Genomic DNA, 22410 nt, shown 5'->3' with positions numbered 1-22410 from the left:
TGGTGGTGTGGTGAGTGTTGACAGTACAAAACTGAGGTCCTATTGAGCTATAGGTTTGATCCCTGACCAGTACCAATGATGAGTCCAGAACCATGTTCCTAGATGGAACCAGAGGATGATAGTCCTTGTGTTTTGGAGCTGGAATCACCATTGGAACCAGTGGATCTTTCTTCTTGCACACTTTACCCTCCATCCTTTACCCTCCAGGGGCTTTCAGTGGTACCATCCTTTAGGACCTGTGAGCGAAGGCTCACCCAACCTTGATGGGCTTGGGGAGGGATTACATCTCTTGTGGACAGTCCTGAACAGGGACCTGTCCTTGTGACAATGACAGTGCACCCTACTCTCACCAGAAGTCCTGGAGGAAGAGTCCTTCTGGGCTTAGGAGCTGCCGACTCCACTCCTAAGCAAGAGCTTAGATGGGCACTGCTCATGTGTTGGGGCCGATGTACAGTGGGTCTCCCTGGCCCAGATCAGAATGGGGCCTGACAGCATTCTCGATAAGATGCTTCCTGGGACAAAGTTCACAAACTTGGAGTGTTCTTGGTGGAAATGACTACAAATATGGCATTTTGCACAGATATGTGTCTCACCCAAACAGTAGAGGCAGTGTTGGTGATCATGGCTCATGGAGAATAAGCAAGGGCAGAAGACGTAATTCTTGAACCCCAGGAATGTGGGCAAAGTCCCAGACCACCGGGAGGGAGTCCCCAGTAGAGGGAAAAACAGTAACTACACTATAAAGCTCTAACTATACTAATATAAAAGCTGTGAAGAATAAAACTATTTACAAATCTATTTACAGGTTCTATCAAGAGAGAAACTCAGGCCACACAGTGTTAAAAAGCATCTGGAGAAGCATTGGCCCGCACTGTCTCTTATGCCCTTGGGCCGGGAGCATGAGGAGATCTACTTCACATGTGTGGGCCAATGGACTCTACTTGTTACAATTTCCAGAGTCAGGCATATGGCACACATGTGTGCCCACATGTGGACGACACATAGGGACCAACTCTCAAAGACGAATGCACAGTTGCTTGTCGCATGGCTCTAAGCATTTATTTATGGAAAGAGTTCAGAGACCATAAATAAATAAGTAAATAAATATCTCGCTCTTATATAGTGCTTTTCATCAATAGAGCTCGAACTGCTTTACAAAGGAAGTTAGTATCATCAAGTAACACGATGTTCCAGTGAAACCTCAAAGAGTCCACTGATTTTGTAGATGGTAATTTTAGGTTGTACCAAAAAACCCACAAACAATAAACAGACACCTTGGGAAATAAATGCTACTGAAACTCCTGGAGGCTGGTTCAATGATGGCCTTCAAAAAGTCCGCATTTGGTAATAGCTATCACGTGGTTACTTCCTTTTCCAAGAGGAAGGCTGTGGTTTCTCAGATGCCACTGTTTGGTAACACAGTGACTATTGTACAGCTCTTTGTACTGCATGCAGTATTTTAGATTGCTAACAGGCACTATTTTCTAGGGCTGGTCAAACATTGTCAAAATATGCAATTTCGCTGAGAATTTTCATCACAATTTTGAATCTTGACCAAAAAAAAAAAAAGGGTCTATTGATATTTTTAAGACTTCTCACAAACATTTTCTCTCTTTCTTTTTAATCATTTCTACAGGTGGTTGAAAAAGAGGGAATTGTGAAAAAGACCTTCATTGAAATGTTGAGTTCAGAGGAAAAAAAAAAAACAGAGATGAAAACTTTGTCTCACTTTTTGACCAACTCTGTCATTGTCCTTCCCAGTGAAACACATCACACTGTATTGCTCAGTATACCGAGACACACCCATACTTGTAGTAAACAGAAATCTTGGGGAAATGTCAAGGACAAATTACAGTTTACCAGCAAATATTGAAAAAAACCAAGGGAAAAAATTCATGACAATTAACTTACTGCTTTTTCATTCAAAAATCTTGATTTTCTCCACATTTTACCCACTATTAGACTGGGAGTGGTGCTCAGGTCAGTCTGGGTAATAGCCAGGTGTTATTACTGTAATAGCCTACAGCTGAAGCTAAAACTCATCCTTTAAGCCGGGGTTCTCAAACTTTTGGCCACATGAATCAGTTTATCACACCAACACCTGGATCGCAGCTGCTTGCTCCAACTCAATTGTGCATGTTCTAAACTACGCTGATGCTTGGATGACTCCATCTGTCAGACTTGCAATATCAGTGTGTGGCTGGTCACCTAGAGATTCATCATGGATGTATGGAGAAGGCAGAGCAGAGCACCAGTCAGGCCCGTCGAGAGAAATTTGGAGCCCTGGTACATTTTGTTCTTGCTTATATTTCACTTATACTTCAGCCTTGTATTCATCAAATGTATTTATTTATGGAAATATTGGTATTTTATTCACACAGACCTTGGAGACATTGGGGGGGGGAGGGGCTGAGCTTGGAGCCCTCTCTTACCCGCACTCTAGTCAGTCCTGGCACCAGTCTCCAAAACCAAAAGTGCCAATGCCAATGGCACTTTTGCTAACGGTTGGGAACTGCTACTTTAAGCAAAACACAGCCTGTGCCTTCTCTGGCACATTTGGTGGATTCAAGCCCAACGCATGTCATGTCTGTGTTGAAATGTCTTTGTAGCATAACTGAGCATTTTACCAGTAGAGAGTTATCATCCTTACTTCATATGTAAGGAAGATCTTCATAACAATCATGTTTCATGGCATTTATGAATATGGATCTTTCCAATTTGTAAAAATTAATAATCCCTCCTTTATGACTAAAATATTCTCTACCTCCATCTAAAGCTCAAGAAAAGTAATTCTCACTCCTTGGCTACATTTCTACATTTCTGTTCTTTTCTCCTCCCCCCCCCCTTCCCCCACAATGAGTCAATTCCATTCTGAAAGTAGGAAGGACACGTGTGTTTTTTTCTGTCCATTAATTACTATGAAAGCAAATCAGCAGCTGTACGGATTTCACATGCAATATGAAGAGCAGGCTAAAACAGTAGCAGAGAGAAGCAGGAAACATGAGGTTATTTCAACCCTATATGTAGGCCTGATTCTTATTTATAGTAAGATTCCTTTACATGACTCTGACAGTGGGCTTTGTTCCTGTTATTGCCTATTCCAGCATGTGTTCGCTGGAATGGGTTTCAGAAACTCATCAGAAAGTCATAGCGTGTCCACAGCAAGGTTGGAAAAGACAGCCAAACCTCAACAGTTGTATCTGGAGTTAATACTTCGACTGCTACACTTTATTCACACTTGCTCTCTCTCTCTCATTTTGCTCCCTGGCACACATCTCGCTGGTTTCCAGGCAACCATAAAAATATCACCACACACATTTGTTGCTAGTAAGTAACCTGTACATTCTGAGACCAAATACTCATGACCTGGAGTCTGCTGTTGGCATTCTGACGTGCATCGATTGGGATTCTGAAGGCTGTATATACATGTCTGTCAGGAATTAGGCGATTCATAAAATGTACTGACACGCTAAGAACTTTCCAGAACCTGACAGCTCTCTTTGAGAAAGACATTTCATGCTTTCATGGAAACCCTCGCTGACTGATGGAATTGAGGCACAGGCAAAGAGGGACATCCAGTGGCCAAATACATTTTATTCTTCAGGGGAATGCCTTTAGTTGTTTGTTTTTTTTTTAGAGACAAGGCAGGTATCTGTGTGTTGGGGGAGGGAAAGAAATCCCAATTTTACATTTTTGTAAAGACTTTGGTTCTTTTCAATACAGCATACAGATTCCATCCAGATACTTGCACTTATAAGATCATTAACAGTATCTGTTAAAGAAAGCTTAGTAAAAAATGTGAACGGTACCTCCCCAGTGGAAGCCATCTCACATCGGAGAATAGGGTCAGCATCTCTCAGTCGGGGCCAGGAGAACATTGGAGCCTGGCAAAAGGAAGGAAAAGAATATAAGGGAGACTGGGTATTAAATGAATTAGAATTCAGGTTATAGATTACGGAAGTGAGAGATATACAGGTCCAGGTTATGTACAAGGTGCATAAGTGTAAGAGAAACATTGGTCTAGGTTGATGACCAGAAAGAATACTAGGCAAATGGATTTCAGGTATCCCTAGAGCCTCGGTCAGGGAATGGGATAAATGATCATGGATTTGACCAGCAAAATGTCCCTGTGAGTAACCTGAGGCAGGATTTCTAATAAATTGTGATACACTGTGATTTTTAAGAGCCTATTTAACACAGAAAGGCCATTGGATGTCTGATTCCCGAGACAAAGAGACAGATGTGCTGCTGTTTGAGACACACTAAGTGGTACTGATCAGACATTTTTGCAACAGAGCGTTCTTCTGTCAGGAAATACCATTTCATTCAAATAAAGGTTTTCCATGGGATTGTGTCAACTTAGACTAAGCTTTCAATGGAAAGCTGCCTTGGTTCCTGCCAGCTCCCTCAGCTGCCTCCCCAGGCTCCCTGGCTCCAGGCTCCTCACCACCCAGCTGGTGAGCTAACGGGGAGCTCAGCATTCACAGCTCCCCGGCTCCTCAGCAGCCCACCTAGCAGGCTGCTGCAAAGTGGGGGCTCTCCTGGGTTTCCAGGTTCCCTGGCTTCACAGCAGCCTGCCTGGGTGTCCAACCTGAGCAGCCAGTTCCAGATGTTGGGCAGCCCAAAGAGCCACCTGTCCAGAGCGTTGGGCAGCCCAAGCAGCTGGCTCCCTGGAAGGCAGAACTCTGGACAGCTCAACTCCCCTGCCAGCTAGCTTCCTGGGCTGCTGAATCCTTGTTGCTCTTATAGCTGTGCTGGCTCCGCAGTGAAACACAGCAAAAATATATGTCGGCCACCCAAATCAAGAAGCTATGACTCTGACTACATCAGGGAGCAGATCTATTGAGAAAGAAGGTGACATTTTGACAGGCTTTTTTCAGAGCTTTTAAGAAACAAACTCCATTTTCATGCAAATGTTCCTAGAAATAAAAATGTGGAAGAGGGGTACGGAAAATACAGGTGTGTATAATGACGATTGAGTCTCTATAGAATATTTTTCAAAGTTCAAAATGTTTCCAACCTATTAGCAAGTCTTTAAATTTAACAATACCAAATAAACACAGCACATCAGCAATGCAAGAGCTTCCCAGTGAAATCTCCAGGACCAAATCTGGGAGAGCTCCTGAAAGAGATGTAACTCTGGACCGTTTAGCTAACAAGACTGCAGGATCCATGGGATAAACTATTAAAATCCCAAATCATTAATTTCAGAAAACTTGACCACAGGTATAAAACAAAATTCTTCATGATATGGCAGTTAGGTGGCTACTTGCCTTATCTAAGTCAGCCATCAACCTCCGTTATAGTCTAGTAGGATAACACAGTTTGTTTTGGACATTAGATTGGTAGAGGGAAGTCGCATTCATTCCCTGTAAGTGTATTCACTCCCATATACAAGATATACTCTCAATAAATGTAAAGTCTTGCTAACAGTTCTGAAAATTCTGAACTTTGAAAAATATTCTATTTAAACACATTTCTACTTATACATCCAGCAGATTGTCTGCACTTCTCTTCCACATTTTACTTGAAACACTGGCCTGAATACAGAACTTTATTTCTTGATGTGTGCTCAAAATGTCTAGAGTACCTATCATTTACGTAAGTGTACAGGTATAGACTTAAATAGGGTGAAATGTTGGCCCCATTTAAGTCAAGGAGAGTTTTGCCATTGACTTCAATAAAGCCAGGGTTTCACCCATAATGTACTAGTCATATTTTCAAAAGGAGATGCCCTCTGAACCCTTTTTTTTAAAAAAACACACAAAACCCCAAACCTAAATCCTTGGGCATGCAATTTTGGGACACTGAAAACTCAGATTTGTGCACACTCCTCAGACAGCGCTAGCAAGAGGTTTAAACTTGGGCTGTACAGTTTTGGATATTCACATTTAGAGCACAAGTTGAAGTTAATTTGAAAGATGGCTCATGACATTCAAACCTCACAAATGTCTATGACCATTGTGTCAATGGATAACATTTTCTTTGATTCTTCTTATACTGTAAAATTCCCACCCACCACCATGGTTGTAATAAAAGATTGAAAAGATCTATTGCACTACCCAGTCCATCTCCTTTCCCAGGCAGGATTGTTCCCTATTCATTTAAAGGTAGTGAAGGGATGGACTCCTAATGCCGACCCTATTAACAGGAGCCAGTGCAATTTCTCTGCTGCTTCCTTCATCTCATTGTATTTAAAGCCATACCTTAATCCCGACATATTCAGAAGGGATAATGGGCCGTTCCAGTGTAGGCAGGGATGACTCATCGATCTTTTCTCCAATCATCACCTTTGTGGCCACATCAATGAAGTCCACACCAATAGTCTTGGACACAAAGGGGAAGGAGCGTGAAGCCCGCAGGTTGCACTCTATCACCTGAGGAGGTAAAGAGTAGATACTTCAGTGCCACAGATTTGTTAAGCAAAGAGATAAAGCCCCTCCTTGGAATGCTAATTCAAAAGTGTAAACATACTCTGGAGGTTTCTGGAAGCTAGTCACGGTTGTTGCTGGGGTAGCACTCACAGTGGCTGGAGAGAAATCTCTCCAGATTCCCATATAAGAGGCACATGCAGGCATGGGAACTGTGGTCAAAGATTCTGAGTGTTGGGAGCCCACTTGATATGTGCTCTTTCTATGGTCACGCACTGCTTCTGTTGTGAGTGAAGGTGTGTTCAGGTAAGCATCTGGGAACATGGATGTCTGGGCCCGTAGCTGGAGTTTGTTTAGTGATAAAAGCTAGGAACAAAGATGGGCAGTGCCCATCACAGAATCTCACGTGGGGTTTGAGGGTAGAGGAGGAATCAGGTTATGTGAGAGACAGCAAGAAAGGAAGAGGAAAGATGGGTGGAAAAGAGAAGGAGATCACAAGAGAAGAGGAAAGAGAACAAAGGCAGACAGGGCTGGGAAGATCCACTCTTCAACTAGTAGTTCAACCAGATCTTGTACAGACCAACAACACTCTAATCTGATAAAATCTCCCATGCTACGCCACAGCTCCCAGCTGCCCTTCCAGTCACAAACCTCTCCCTTTCACACATGGCCAGTACTCACTTTGACTTTCCCCATTACTGACAGCAAGCAAAGCACCCATTAATGATGGTCATGAAAGGTCAGACATTGGCAATACATCTGTTATTAATAGCTAGTAATACCACACTCTTTAAAGATAACCTTTTAGGGGCCCACAAACATGTTTTGTCCTTTTCACGTCCACCCATACTGTCCTTCTAGCTTTTTAGCATGCTGCCCAGAAAGAGCCGGACTACCGAAAGATCAGCGGGTGTAGGATAACGTCAAGATTGTGCTCAGTTAATAAGATGAGGCATGTGTCACATTCCTGTAAATCACATTTGGAAATGACCCTTTTGGGTGGGATTTGAGCACAGTCTCACACTAACATTTGCTGACAGACAGCAATTTCACAGAGTTTGCTTCACCCGCAGATTACAACATCGTGAAGGCAGATGGAGCTCTTTTCTCACACTGGACCAGAGCGCTTTACAAAGCACCGAATGACATATCAATGGCACAGAGATCCGTACGCTGTCAAATGAGGCCAGTATTATGCGCGCAGCCCCACCCTATGCGCTACAGCATGCTGCTGCAATTGTCTTAGCCCCTCTGCTTTGGGGTGAGCACAGACAAAGGGAGCACTGGAGGGACACAAACTGAAACTGCTTTGAATATTCTCCTCCTAAACTGCGGTGGGAATTCTTACCAAGACATCATTTCCTCTGACCAGGAACTGAACATTGAATGGGCCAGAGATAGAAAAGGCACGTGCAATCTTCTTGGTGATAATTTTCACCTACAAAAAACAGGCAGCATAATGTTATTTATTACAAACTGATCCGCTCAAACGTGGCTTTCCTCACCCTTTGAGTTATCTCATTACTCAACCCTATTCTCTCATCCTCACAACCAGTAGCATCTTTTGGAGACTATTTCTGTCCTATTTGCCTGAGGAATCCAGAGCCAGAATGTCCACTCCAGGTGATGGGAATGAAAATGGAGTCTCCCACATTTAATCTTTACATGTTGAATGGTGACTCCCTAAACATTACACCCTACAGTGCAGGAAGGGGCGGTTCACGTTTTTTATCAACTGAAGATAACTGGACCACGTTATACTGGGTTTCAGCTAAGTGCATATTTTACAGTTTGAAAGAAGTGCTTTGCCCTGAGGTTTTCCCAAAAGCCATTCAGCAATATACTTGTGTCATCACAGATCAACAGTATCTATACCAATAGTACACTGGAATAAACTGGAAAAGGAGCCACCATCTCATGTGCTAGCCATATACACAATGTCCCACAAGTTTAATAAAGGGGTTTATATACCTCAGTTCCACATTATGGACCATTGTGAGGAGCAAGTTTCTGGAAATTTTTGTAATTTAAATACCACTACTTGCTTAAATGCTCCTGAATATATAGGCATCTTCTGTGGAAGAGGAAATGTGATTCTGGGTCTTTACTTTCTGATCTGCCTATTCAATGTTAGTGAAACACTCACCTTCTCCAAGGCTCCTTGGCTAATAGTCTGTGTGGGCAACATCAAGGTGGCATCTCCAGAGTGAACTCCCGCATCTTCCACGTGCTCAGAGATAGCATGTGAGACGACCTTTGCAAAGAAAAAGAGTCATTGATCATCCAGTCTGACATGCCCAGCTACATACTCACCTCCAGGTCCACTACAAAGAAGAGTCCTGCACAGGCCCATAGAGAGAGATTAAAACAGGTGGGGAATCAAAACAAAAATAGATTTCTCCAGGCACTGAAAGCTAATTTAGCAGGAGTAATCAGTGATGCTGGACATCAAAAAGGACTAGGGAATGAAATTATGGCCATTACTAACTTCTGTACTGCAGCACCACAAGCTGCAGTAATGTTAAGGAAAAGCAAATCTCCAGCTTCAGGATATCATCTGGTTGTCTGTGTGGTCCGGAGGAGGCAATTCCCTCCCATGTGCATCATTTCTACAAAGGGGTGGCTGTGTTGTGGATTTGTTTCACTTCCTTCTGAAGCAGCATGTATTGATCATTGCTGGAGGGAGGATAATGGACTTAATGGACCAATGATCTGATCTGTCACTGTGAATCCTATGTTCCTGTTTTAGGTCCCAATCTAAAGCCCAAAAGAAGTTCTTTCATTGACTCCAGCGGACACTGGATAAGGCCTTGCGAGAAGCACTGTCGCTTTTGAATACTGAGTGCCAGACAGAGGGAAATGCTAAAGAAGCATGAAGAGAAAAGCAAAGGCCTTGATTAGGAAATGTGTGTCATCTAATGCTGGATATATTCACTCTCACTCTTTCACCGTACGAGGAAGTCTAAAGGCACAGAGAAAAGGAAGAAAGGCAAATCTTAAAACAGAAACTGCAGACTGAAGAACTATCAATGGTAGCCATCTTCACGAGGCAGAAGAGCAAGAAAATCTCAGGAGACTGCATATGTTTTCAGTTCATCCCTATTCAGCTCAGCTACAAAGCATATCTATGCACCGTTGCACAAAAACCACATCTTCTACCAAGACTTTAATCAAACCCAGGTGGCTCACACTTTGCATGCCCCTGGGTAAAAACATAATTAAATAAAACAAAAAATAGGAGAAATTAAATATAAGGAAAAAACAAAATTCTTACTTTTCCAGCCTTGGCGACAGCATCCATTTCCACCTCTCGGGCTCCCTCGATGAATTTTGTGAGTACAACTGGGTGCTCCTGTCACCAGGACAAGACAGAAAATAAAACTTTTATGTGGAAGCATTTTTGGTACCGAGGGAGTGATCTGCCTTTGGCCATTGGAAACATTTTGGTGCACCACACCATGAGGGAAGTACTAATATCCTCATTTCAGAGGCAAATAAACTGAGGCCCAGAGAGATGAAGAATCAAGCCTTGCACAGGCTGAATGTCTCTTGAAAAGTGCTGCACAAGAGGTGCAGAGCCCTTTGAAGGATTGGGCCATGTGTGACTCACCACAGTGACAGAGGAAGTGTGTGGTAGAAAGAGAAATACAGCCCAGGGACGAAATCCTGACCCAATGAAGTTATTGGCAACACTCCCATCCAGTGCACCCAGGATTTCACCCCCAGGGTCTTGACACCCAAACCTGTATCTTAACTACAAGATTAACCTTCCTCCTCTGAGACGGCCATAACCTCCTCCTGGTTTGGGTTACTGGTCCATAGGATAACTGGTTATTTGCACAACTGAGGACTTTGCACTACTGACTGTTTGCTCACTCAGTCATGTTACATATTTCAATTAATTCCCATCCCATAAGTGAATCCACTGCACTGCCTAACTCCCAGGTTTCCCAATTGATGAGCCGCCATTACTCATCCATGGCTCTCACCACATCCCCTCACCTGTATCAGTCACTTTCTTCTTCTTCCTGGCCTCCTGCACCCTCTGGCTCACCTGCTCCATATGAGACAGCTCACCCGCTTCCACCGCTTCCCTATCTCTGTCTCCCTGTCTCCTCACACGCACAAAGCCCGGGTCCCGCTGGGGATGCCACCACCCTCCATGTCACTCCCACACAATAACATGGGTGTCATCTTTGACTCTGCCATTTCTCTTGCCCGCACATGCAAGCTGCTTCTTGCGCCATAGCACTGCCAAGATCTCATTTTTCCTCACAGTCCACGCAGCAACACTATTATCTAGGCTGCCACCACCTCTACTCTGGACCACTGTAACTTCTCCCAGGGCTCCTCAGTACCCACACATCGCCCCTCTCATGTCCATTCAAAACTGAGCTGCTAAGATTACCTCCCCTGCCTGTCACTTCACCATGTCATTCCCCTCCCTGCATCCCTTCACCGGCTCTCCCTTCTCTAACAAATTGAATTCAAGTGTCTTGTCCTTACTTTTAAGGACTCTTTCCCTCCTTACCTAGCCATTCTTTCATCCGGCTGGTTCAATTCCACAGCTCCACTCCTCCCACACTGTACCTCCCATTTCTTCCACAAGCCTCTCTGCAACTTTCTTCCATGCCACCTGCTACACGTACCACCCCCACCCCGGATCAGTCCATAATCTAACCTGCCCCCTGTCAAATCCCACCTGAATTTTACTGTAACGAACATGGCAAATTGCTAACTCTTCATGGCTTGGTACATGGGCAGTGGGAAATACTGGTATCTATTCTAGTTCCGTGTTTAACCATATCTTATGATTGAAAATAAAATCACACAGAACCATCAAGTGATGCATGCAGCTGGTCTGCATAATTATGTGCTGCTGTCAGTGATACCCTCATTCTCCATCTCCCATTTCCTCTTTTTGTTTTACCACCCTTAGTTTGCCATCAGCAGTTTGGGGCATGGAGCATGCAGGACAGAGAGGGAGTACAGTCCAGTGGTTAGAATACTAGCCTCGGTCTTGGGAGGAGTAGCTTCAAAAGTCCCTGCTCTGCTACAGACTTCCTGTGTGACCTTGGACAAGCCACTTAGTTCTCCATCTGTGAAATGGGGATAATAGCCCAGCTCTACCTCCCAGGGGTGTTCAGAGGATAAATACCCCTCTTAGGCTGGGAAGGGCTTAGATACACATCTAAAATAAATTAACAGAAGTCTTTCTAGTTGCCTGTATACCATGTCTCCTAATGGAGCCCCAATCCTGATAAGAGTCTCTGGTGTTATTGTAGAGTGTAAATAATAATAACAACAATCCACGTAAAGATGACAGCCCAGCCGAATGGCTTTGCATATAAACAGGACAGGGATGTGGTAACAGAACAGAGCAGAATAGCTAAAGAAGAGCATCACACACCTATGCTGTACACACTGACGGCTGATCACTTTTTAAGCGTAAATTGCACTGTTGGCTTTGACTGATAATGGCACCTCCCCTGTTCCTCCCTAACCCTGGCTCTTTCCAGTCTCAGCTGCAGCAGATCATTTGGGCCACATTTACGTCTCAACATTTTACCTGTCCCACCCACTATTAACTGCCTGTTATTTATTAGAGAATAAAATGCAATAAATGAGATCCTGTGGATGCGCAAAAGGCTCCTCTGGGGAAAAAAATATAGCAGGTCCAAACGTTACAAAATGCAATCCCTTATATTTATTGGAGCAAAAGTAAATTCCCAGGAAAGGACAATGCCACCAGCTACAGTGCTTCATAAATTTAGAAGATTGTATCGCGTGGCTTTTGGTCTTGATGTAATTTGTCATCAGCACTTCCAAGTGTGCCCAGGACCCTACTTTATTCCAGTTCCCCTCACTGCTTCTGAGGAGGATGGACATTTACTCGTAGAACTTTACTGATACACGAAGTGCCCGTTTGAGGCTCTTCTATGGAAAAACTGATGCAAGAAGTAAAAACCGCAAGGAAAGTGATGTGGATAAACATCAGAACAAGCTGTGATGCTGGCTGGCCCTGTACCTCTTTGGAAAGGCTTCGTTGGATAGTGTGAGTTGGTTAAAAAAAAAAAAGCCACATAACCCATACAAAAATCCTAGCCTGCAAAAACATATGCACATGCTTAACTTAATGTTAAGCAGTCCCACTGACTATAACAGGACAACTCCCAATGTGTGAAGTAAATCATGCGCGTCCTTGTCTATGCCAGAAAGGCTTTGCTGGTCTAGCTAAACAAACAAACCCTTCTAGTGCAGATGAAATAAGACCCTCAGGGACGTTATTATACCACTCAAAGTTTCCAGTGTAGGGATAGCCTAAGTCTTTGCAGGATGAGGGCCACAGGGCTCAAACACTGGAGATACATCACAATAGCCCAAATAGCAGTGACTACCACTGTACCATTTGCACAGGGACACCTCTCAATCACAACCACAGGGGACTGCATAAGAACCCCCACCCTTGTCCCCATGAATATAATACAATAAGTACTGCCAAGATTCTTCAGCCCCAGCTCCCAGAAGAATCTCTGTGTACTAAGCAGCAGGTCCTCTGTGGGTGCAAAGTGTCAGAGCCCCATTGATCGCCAATGAAATTGTGGCTCCTAATTCCCTAAATCTTCTCTTTTGAAAATGAGATTTTGGCTCCTAAATAAGTTAGGTATTACGAAGCTCAGCACAGCAAATGTCTAAATACCTTTAAAAAGCTGGGCTTTCAGCTCCATTCTCAAAGGTGCTTGGTATGTTGAAAATCTGTCTCCAGCTATGGGTGCTGGCCCTTAGCTCTTCAGAATAGCTGGCCCTTAATTTCTTGTTTGTCTAAAGGAGCTAGTCATATTCACCCTGCTTTGTAAGGTGATTTGAGATCTACAGATGAAAATGTACTATGTATTCTTATATATTATTGTATTGACTTCTCTTCTTCTTTAAAGGTATTAACTCCAGCAATGTCTTATAACTTTATTCATCTCACCTTGCTGGAGGCCTAACCCCCATCACTCTTAAAAATATCTAACTTTGTCAAACCTTCATGAGCTTTGTCTGTGCCAGAATCCTGCGTCACTGAAGAGTTACTGCCAGATTTTTTTTTTACCCCCAGCTATTTGTGATGTAAGTGTTTATTGCATGGCAGGTTTGCTCAGATCAGAGGCCACAACATGAAAGAGGAAATAACTCATAGTGACATAGGAAGAGTCAGGACCAAACCTAGAGACTGTTAAATACAGTGATGAACTTTGGATACTTCACAGTTGTTTAATGTTCCTATCCTTCCCCTTACTCAACCTCCCAAATATCTATTGTATATTAACGCTGACATCAGGCATGCAGAAACTCAACAGAACAAATAATTGAGCAGAACAAGCAGAGTTCTTGGATTTTGTTTGCTAGATCCTGCTGTATGCTGCTCATTCCTCTTGGAAATAATGCCCATTTCACTTTTCTGCTCCCTCTAAATTTCATAAACATGAGATCAAACTCTTCCCTGTATTAAAAAATAATTACCCCAAACTAATTTTTGAAAGCATTTAAAAGGAAAAAACAGCTTTCATCTTCTGCATTGTAAGCTACATGGATCGATGATCCCAAAGGATAAATATATTAAGCAGAGAGCAGCACTTGCCTTGTGCCACAAGAAAAGAATACACAACATGAGATGGAAGGATGTTAAATGTCACCATGAAACTTTACAAAGTTTTATGCATTTCAACGAACGGAGTGAAAAAAAATATCAATAGTAGATGAGATGTCAGTTTAAAATCCAAGTTGTGCACAGATGCCAAGTGACAGGATTTAGATATTTAAAAGAAAAAGATAAGATCTCTCACTAATAGCTACCTTGGATGGGATAGCCGGAGAGGTATCAGCCCCAATATATTATGCTCAGCATATAACAAAGGCAAGCCTCTAAATAATGGCTACTTATGCAACAACCATAAATGGCTTTTTGCACTTGACCTTGGTGCCCAGCCTCCATAAGGGCCAGATCCCTATTCACGTGGAGTAGCACCATATTTCACGGGCGGCCTCGTGGACATCAGTGAGATGCTGGCAAAGTAAGTTACTATTCAGTCTATGGATGATCAGAATTTGCCCCTTAGGGAAGAGAGCGAAGGGGCAAGTGCCATCAACTATGTTTAAATTGTCTCATCCGCAAAGGAGAAAGCAAACAGCTGGGAAGAGGTTTCATGGAAAGAGACAGGGAAGAAGGAAGTACAAATGAAATGAGCATAATGAATGAAAAGAGATGTAAAGGCACAGATAGGGCAAAGGCTGATACCTGGGAGACTCTGGTGGCTTCTGCTAAAAACTTCTTCATCTCTTCTTCTGTGAATACCACGTTCATTGCAGACCCGCTGAGAGAAAGGAGATCAAATAAAACGGAACAGGTCAGCTTCCTTTGTGTTTCAAAGCAGCCAAGCAAGCTAGACATCAGCGTGCTTGCTCTCAGAATACCTGACTCTTACAGACTATCCAAGCATAGCCCTGACTCAAACCACTTGCTCCCCTTTTTGGCTGGCTGAAAGGAGGAGTTGGTCTCCAAAGCAAATCTCTATTGTACTTACCCAACAAGCCGAGTGACCTCAAGAAAACACTGGAAGAAAACCAGTGCTTGAGTGAAGAATCAAAAAAGAAGTGTGGTTGTATAGCATAACCCTCCCCAAAGATCCCCTTTCTGATACAATGTTTTAAAGGGTTTGCAAAACTCTTTTTATGTTCTAGGAGATGCCTATTCAGCAACTGCTTGCCATTCAGGACCAAGCCTCTCTCACCTCAGCTCACCACTAGCTTCTGATCTTTTTCCATGTGTGCATGTTAGCTATGAGTTCACTATCAAAAGGGATACTTCTAAACCGATTGCCTGCCACAATGTCACATGGAGCCAGAATTGCATAGGATGGTGATGTTTATGACAGCAGGAGAGCACCAAAAATGTGTTCTGCTTTGCTGAGAATTGTTTCATTGGGTCTTTCCCCCGAATGCTTATCAGGGCATGAATACCTTATCTGACAAACCTTTTCTTTGAAATCTCACCATCCATAGTATCAGGGACAGGGGACTGGAAGAAAGGGGAAGTTATTTTCCTCTCTTGCAAACAATTGCTTAAACTTTAAAGAACTGTAAAGTTGTTATGCTTGGGGTTTTTCTATGTTGCATGCCCAGTAATTCTCAGCCTCCCCTTCACTTTAGTATATAATCCTCAAGGAAGTTTGGGGAAGAGGCATTTTATATTCATAGATTCATAGATACTAAGGTCAGAAGGGACCATTATGATCATCTAGTCTGACCTCCTGCACAACGCAGGCCACAGAATTTCACCCACCCACTCCTGCAAAAAACCTCTCACCTATGTCTGAGCTATTGAAGTCCTCAAATCATGGTTTAAAGACTTCAAGGAGCAGAGAATCCTCCAGCAAGTGACCCGTGCCCCATGCTACAGAGGAAGGCAAAAAACCTCCAGGGCCTCTTCCAATCTGCCCTGGAGGAAAATTCCTTCCCGACCCCAAATATGGCGATCAGCTAAATCCTGAGCGTATGGCTAAGATTCACCAGCCAGATACTACAGAAAATTCTTTCCTGGGTAACTCAGATCCCACCCCATCTAATATCCCATCACAGGCCATTGAGCCTATTTACCTTGAATATTTAATTACCAAAACCATGTTATCCCATCATACCATCTCCTCCATAAATTTATTGAGTTTTAAGGCTATTTCGTAAAAAATCCTTATCATTTGAGTTGCAATGCTGGCTCTTAAAAGTCTGTGAGTTTTACCTAAGATAAATAGATAAAATGCCTCAATATCGGCAGTACTGTCTTGTTTTCTCCTATTCTTACTGGGTTAGATCCTCAGCTGCTGTAACTGGGGTAGATTCATGGATTTCAATGGAGTTATTCTGATGTACACCAGTTGAGGATCTGGCCCACTGTGTATAAGGCAAATACTGAAGTAATCTAAAGGTTAAATATTTTGTTTTCCAAGTCAATTGGCAAATCTTAAGAACCTTGATTGTATTTAATCGAGCAACTGAGGAATATAATCAAGAGAACAACAATATGTGCCAGTAGATTTTTTCTATATTGAATTTTTCCATGTCTATCCATTCTACTCATACGAGTTGTGTGTGTGTGTATACTGCATGTACATACTCGTATATACACAAAAAGATACATGCGTGTGTATGCAACCCACCCAACCTAAGTTTGTCTAAAATGTAAATTTACTCCAAAAAGTGTTATATTGGCAACTACGCTAAGGGGAAAGTTCTTCTGAATTTGATAGGGATGAAACAAATAGGATATATAGAATGTACTCAAAACCCCAGAGAATTTAACAGAGAATGACATCCTTTCTGTAGGATTTAACCATTCTACAGAATTTACCAGAGAATTCTATCCCAGCCATAGATAGAATGGTGTAAGTTCTCTACAAAGATCATCCTGTATTAAATTCTAAAGGACACTTCTATAAGCATACATGAAATCTCATTTTTTTTAATAGAAAGGATTTTTTGTTCCATTCAAAGTGAATATTGTGCCCCTTCATCTTGATATTTATCTCTTTTTATTACGAAAAGGAGTCCATCTCCCATTCCATTCAGACTTGCAAACCGTGCCCAGCAAACTACTTCTCTTTTTCTATCCACTCGGGAGTGAAGAAGCTCCTTTCAGCATTCATCTCCAAAGAGTGGTCACTCAGAACTTCTATGTGCGCTGACGCAACTTGTTTCAAAGTTTCGCTCTTGGAAACACTTGGTTTTGTAAAATATCTATTTAGAGACAAGCCGCCACCAAGGGACATAAAACATGACCATGCACAAATGAGCTTTTGCAAGCAAGAGGTGCTGATAGTATACAACGAGAGGCTGTCATTTCTGGCAGGATACGTGTTCCCTTCCCCTTTTCCAGATGCCAAACCACTTTTTCCTCCACCATATAGATAGACCCCACAGACTGCTCCAAAGGATCCATAGGAATATCAGATGGAATATCACAGATGACTCTTGCTTTTGGCCCCCAGACATAAAGAAAAGTATTAAAGCAAACAGCTGTTATTAGGACTGTGTCCTGCCTCTGATCCGTGCCCAAAGGGTTTAGTGGTTTTTTGGATCCTTTTGTCGTCCTAGCAGGTGCTCTATTTGTTAAGCCTAAAAGCTCTATGATGTCTGCTCTCAGCACAGTGGTTTCTGTCTGTCTCCTGGAATGGTAGCCTACCTCTCACCTTTCTCAAAGAGGATCTGCGGATAGCACAAGCAATTTGATTTGCACTGTCAGACAAGCTTTACCTCAAAACATAAGACGGTCTCAGCAAACATGGGTAGCCCACGGAGTTTGCAAATTCAACAGCATCTTTCTAAAGGGTTGGAGGGGAAAAAAACATACTGTGAATATTAAAAAAAAAAAAAAGAAAAATACCTGCAATGGCAAATAGTAAAAACTCAGATATGAGTCTACAGCCTGCACTGAATTGCTGTTCTTTGGTTCTGCTTCTTCAGATCTTCCCAATCTAACTCAGATACACGATTGTGAGAAAATCTAATTGCATCCCACCGTAGGCTGTGAAGAAGCCATCCAGATAAACTACAGGGCGGGATCCTCTGCTCTGCTTTGGATTCTTCATGTTGCTCCAGCGATGCAGCAATCCTTAAATGCTTTGGAGCTGCCATAGCATCTGCTATGTCACCCCTCCAGCTCTCAGTGAAGAGAGTTTGTCCAGGGAAAAGGGGCATTGTTGAGAAGTCCCTACTCTCTGGCAATCCTCAGTCGCTATAACAACATTTTGGAGGGGGCATAGACAGCTCAGGGTAAGTCAGAGCAGCCCTGTGGTTGCTCTAATTCATGCCAGGGCCTCAGGATCAGGGGCATATAACGGTGGTTTAAAGTCACCTTCCCCTCTCATCTCCAACAACATCCTCCCATCTTCCACGGGGCACTGCTTGGCCAGACCAGAAGACCAGGGCTGCAGTATAAGAATTCATCCAACTGCACAACAGAAAGTGGGAGTGAAGCAGTTCACAAATCCTGGCGGTATGGTGCTTACTGAACCCAGATGCAATGACTGCTAAAGCACTCGAAAGTAACCTGTAAGCTATGCCACTCAAGGAGAAAGTCCTAAAAAACCCGTCCCTTGCATTCTCTCCGCCCCAACGTACCAAAGTGCTAACAGCCTTCCAGGGCGCCTGAGCCACATTCAGCTCATCCAGAACAGCTGAGAATACGGAGCGGTCTTCTGCTCGGTCAATCTGCATAGGGTTAGTGCCCATGATCTTAACTCCGTTCTTGTACAATGGCACTGCCAGGTTATTGGGGATTTGCCCTCCGACAGAGATAATGCAGCCAGCACATTCCTGAGGGCAGAGAGAGGGAAAGGGTGGTCAGAGATAAAGCCATTTAACCATTTGTCACCTGCTGTTGATATTTAAAGTGCGTTAAGAGGTTACATTACAATCTGCCTGCGCAAGGGGCTGTGCATATCCTGGCTGATCCAGGAGCACCCCAGGAAGCAAACTACGATTCAGCGTGCCTCTTGCTAACATGAGTTCAAATCCTAGTGAAGACAAGGTGGTTCGCGGCTTTCAGATGTGTTAGCAGGTCAAGGCAAAGAGTTCCACAGGTTCACTGTGCGTTGTGTGAAGAAATACTTCCTTATGTGTGTTTTAAACCTGCTGCCTATTACTTCCATTGGGTGACCCCTAGTTCTTATGTTATGTGAACGAGTCAATCACACTTCTCTATTCACTTTCCTCCATATCGTTCACAATTTTATAGAGCTCTCTCATACCCCCCTTCGTTGTCTCTTTTCCATGCTGAACAGCCCCAGTCTATTTAACCTCTCCCCATATGGAAGCTGTTTTGTACCCCTAATGATTTTTGTTGCCTTTCTCTGTATCTTTTCCACTTCTGAGATATCTTTTCTGAGATGGGGAGACCAGAACATCACGCAGGAGTCAAGGTGAAGGCCCCTGAACCCCTCTCCCCGGGCCCGTCACGGCCCTACCCCCTCTCCATATCCCCCCCACGCCCGCTGCTCTTCTACCGCAGCTGCACATAGCTGCTGCAGTCCTAGTGCCGGGGAGCCTGCTCAAGCTGGGGGCACAGGATCCACGATCTTGCAGGGTGGGAGGGCACTGAGCACCCTGGCCTCCTGCCGATGCTGCTGGGCTGGATCCTGCTGTGGAGGCTGATGCCGCTGGGCCCGATCATGCACCAACCCATTTTAGCACACACCCACCCACCAGCTCTGCATCTGAGACAGGTGCCCCTTCCGCCCTGCCCTAGTTATGGCCCTGAGGATGTCACATGGGCCGCAGCTGGGTGCAGATTGGGCCGCAGCTGGGTGAGGACTGGGCCGCAAGTGGCCGCTGGCTGCAGGTTGAGCAGCAGGGATCTAGCCTCTCTTATAAGTGCTAGCAGCATGCTCATTGCTTGACAACACAAATGATAATACATTCTATCTAACTAGACAGTGGAATCAATCAAATGATCTGATGTGAGTCAATTATTCGGATAAATTTAGCCTTTTTCCCCACATTCTCAAATTATTAGTGAATGTAGGCCTAACTTAAAGCTGTTTACACTGCCAGAGTTTTGTAAGGCTCAGCATTAAGGAGACTCAGGCCCAAAATATGGCTGAATTCACAAGTGTTTAGAATCAAGTGAGCATTTTCAAACACTATTTTGCAATATTTGACCCCCCTCTATCAGACAGAGAGAATCAATCAAACACACAAGACATAGGATGATCTGGAGGTTGGCTCTGTCTTTGAGAGTATCAAATCTGTTTTAATTGGTGAGTGGATTTTTACTGACATGAGTGAGCGCTGACGGGCTTTGCTGAAGAGTTACGTTTTAATGAGGGATTTAAGGGAAAAGAGGATTGAAGTCTTGTATGCCCAGTGTGGAAGGGACTCTGAAAACAAATAGGCAATAAAATGCCAGGGGAATTTTAATAATACAAACCCTGCTTATATTTGTTTAATTGCAATGTGGTTATTTCCTCCTCTAATATAGATTCATTATATAGCACCTTTACACAGCACCTTTCAACTCAAAGGGCAGGAGAGCTTTTTACAATGCGCGTGCAGAAATATACAAACTATATACAGAGATCATGTCATCCATTTCTGACATGCAGCCATTTCTGGGATCAAAGGCTTTTGAAACCAATACACGCAAATTTAAGACGGAGCGAAACCCAGCTCAAGGAGAGTTAGGTTGAAAGGATGTAATGATCTAACCTGAAGTTTTGCCAAGCCACTGGAGCTGATCACCCCCACCCTTATGAAAAGTCCCACGGGATGTGTAATGTCCAGCAGTGATAAGGCCCTTGGTTATATGTCTCATCCAAAAGAGAGCACCTCCAGCTTCCCAGCAGTTCCTTACCATCACCCTATGGCACTGGATCGATATTTCCCATTTTCATCGCCCAGCCAAACCATGCTTACATTGCATGATCAAAACACATGTTCATTAATCCTAAATTTGTTTTAACATCCAGCCTTCCATCAAACATTCTCGCTTTTGCTTCTTTTCTGTCTCTCTGTATAACAGCCTCAGGCCATGCCTACACCAGCACGTACTATGCAGCAAGCTGGGCTATAAATCTACAGCACTTCAGCATGCCGCCTGCTAGGTGTCCGTGGGGACTCTGCTGATGCGCACTAAAAGTTTCCTGGTGCGCACTGAGGTAGTGGGCATCAGCGGGGTCCATACGCACACTTAGTGCGTGGCGTGCTGGAGCACAGTAGATTTACACCACAGCTTGCCTTGCCTAAGTGCTCATGTAGATATGCTCTCACTCAGCGTATCTCCATTTGCGGCTAGTGGACTGGCATATACATCTCATCTATAAAAACACAACATTGCACTGCTACATATTGGGGATGGTATCTTGGACTCCAACCCCAGGAGCACTGGAGAAGATGGGCTGCCCAAGCAGACAACAGAGGTCATAGGAGTTCCACCCCCAGAAGACGCATGGGCTGCGAGTTAACCCTCAGTGATAAGCCACTGAGAACACTGTTGTATTTTACAAGGGCTATGCTTACTAAAAGAATATTGCACTGACCAGCTAAGAACAACACTGTACTGCAGACCAACACGCGTGAAGGACAATGGGCTGTGTCACATACCAATTTATCTTCAGTGATATTTTAATTCTAAAGTGAACCAAACAACAACTTGGATAGTACTTATTTTAAAGGTACGTGGTCATTCCATAATTTCATGAAGATTTTATCCCGTTTATAATAAAATCTCTCTTTTCATTTCCCCCTTGTTTTTACGCCATTAGTAACAGAGTTGGGATTTCTTTTTCACAGAGCTTGAAAACAAATTTAGACCATTAAAATTGTACCAGAGAGCCTCCTTTAGTTTTGTGAAATGCTTTGGAATAATCCTGGGAGCTTGATAAAGGATAGGAAGAGACCCTTAAACAGCCAGGTATTAAAAAGAAGTAGCAGCTCTGCTGGGAACAAGAACCCAATAAATCTGGCAACAGGAATTTTTTAAAAAAAATCATTGTCTGCCATCTAAATTTTCAATAGAAAATCCCATACGTTCATGGCCAATTACGGTGCTCCAAACGGTAACTGTTAGGGTCTGTCTCCACGGCAGTCGTGGGGTGTGACTGCCGGTCCTGGAGACATGTCTGAGCTAGCTTTAATCTAGCTTGCTCGGGGACGGGAGCAGCGAAGCTGTGGTAGCCCAGACTCCAGCACCTGGACAAGCCCACCTGGACCTCGCGTGGCTGGCACACACTGAAGTGCACACTGCCACAGCTTCACTGCCCCGTGGCTGCAATGTTGACACTCCGTTAGGCCTGCCGTGCTCTCTCACTCTCATCCCTTCCTTTAGTTTAACAGAACGAGTGTGTGTGGCAGAGTTCAGAGTTGTGTCCAAAGACTATAAGGATTGGCAGGACTTAAACCCAGGCTGAAGAGCTACCAGGCAACCAACCTCCCCACGCTACTGCCTGGCAGCAGCTGTAACCTGGCCTTTCCATGAGACCCCCAATCCACAGAGGTTGCATGCCAC

At 43.7% G+C, this 22410-nt stretch overlaps 1 protein-coding gene across 1 annotated transcript in view; it reads right to left on the bottom strand.

Moving 5' to 3' along the window:
* CPS1 (carbamoyl-phosphate synthase 1) overlaps nucleotides 1-22410 on the bottom strand; it is a 123907-nt gene that overhangs the window by 12177 nt on the left and 89320 nt on the right. Inside the window, exons 26-33 of the mRNA XM_077829747.1 lie at nucleotides 18528-18722; nucleotides 17661-17728; nucleotides 14653-14728; nucleotides 9646-9723; nucleotides 8518-8625; nucleotides 7720-7809; nucleotides 6207-6377; nucleotides 3810-3884 (exon numbers count right to left, since the gene is read on the bottom strand). Coding sequence (XP_077685873.1) covers nucleotides 3810-3884; nucleotides 6207-6377; nucleotides 7720-7809; nucleotides 8518-8625; nucleotides 9646-9723; nucleotides 14653-14728; nucleotides 17661-17728; nucleotides 18528-18722 — 861 coding nt within the window. The remainder of the gene's footprint in view (nucleotides 1-3809; nucleotides 3885-6206; nucleotides 6378-7719; nucleotides 7810-8517; nucleotides 8626-9645; nucleotides 9724-14652; nucleotides 14729-17660; nucleotides 17729-18527; nucleotides 18723-22410) is intronic.

This window comes from Eretmochelys imbricata, chromosome 11 (assembly GCF_965152235.1).
Source record: "Eretmochelys imbricata isolate rEreImb1 chromosome 11, rEreImb1.hap1, whole genome shotgun sequence".
In the NCBI taxonomy this organism is placed as follows: Eukaryota; Metazoa; Chordata; order Testudines; family Cheloniidae; genus Eretmochelys; species Eretmochelys imbricata.
Note: the sequence above shows the minus strand (reverse complement) of the source record. Positions and strands in the feature narration are given on the sequence as shown.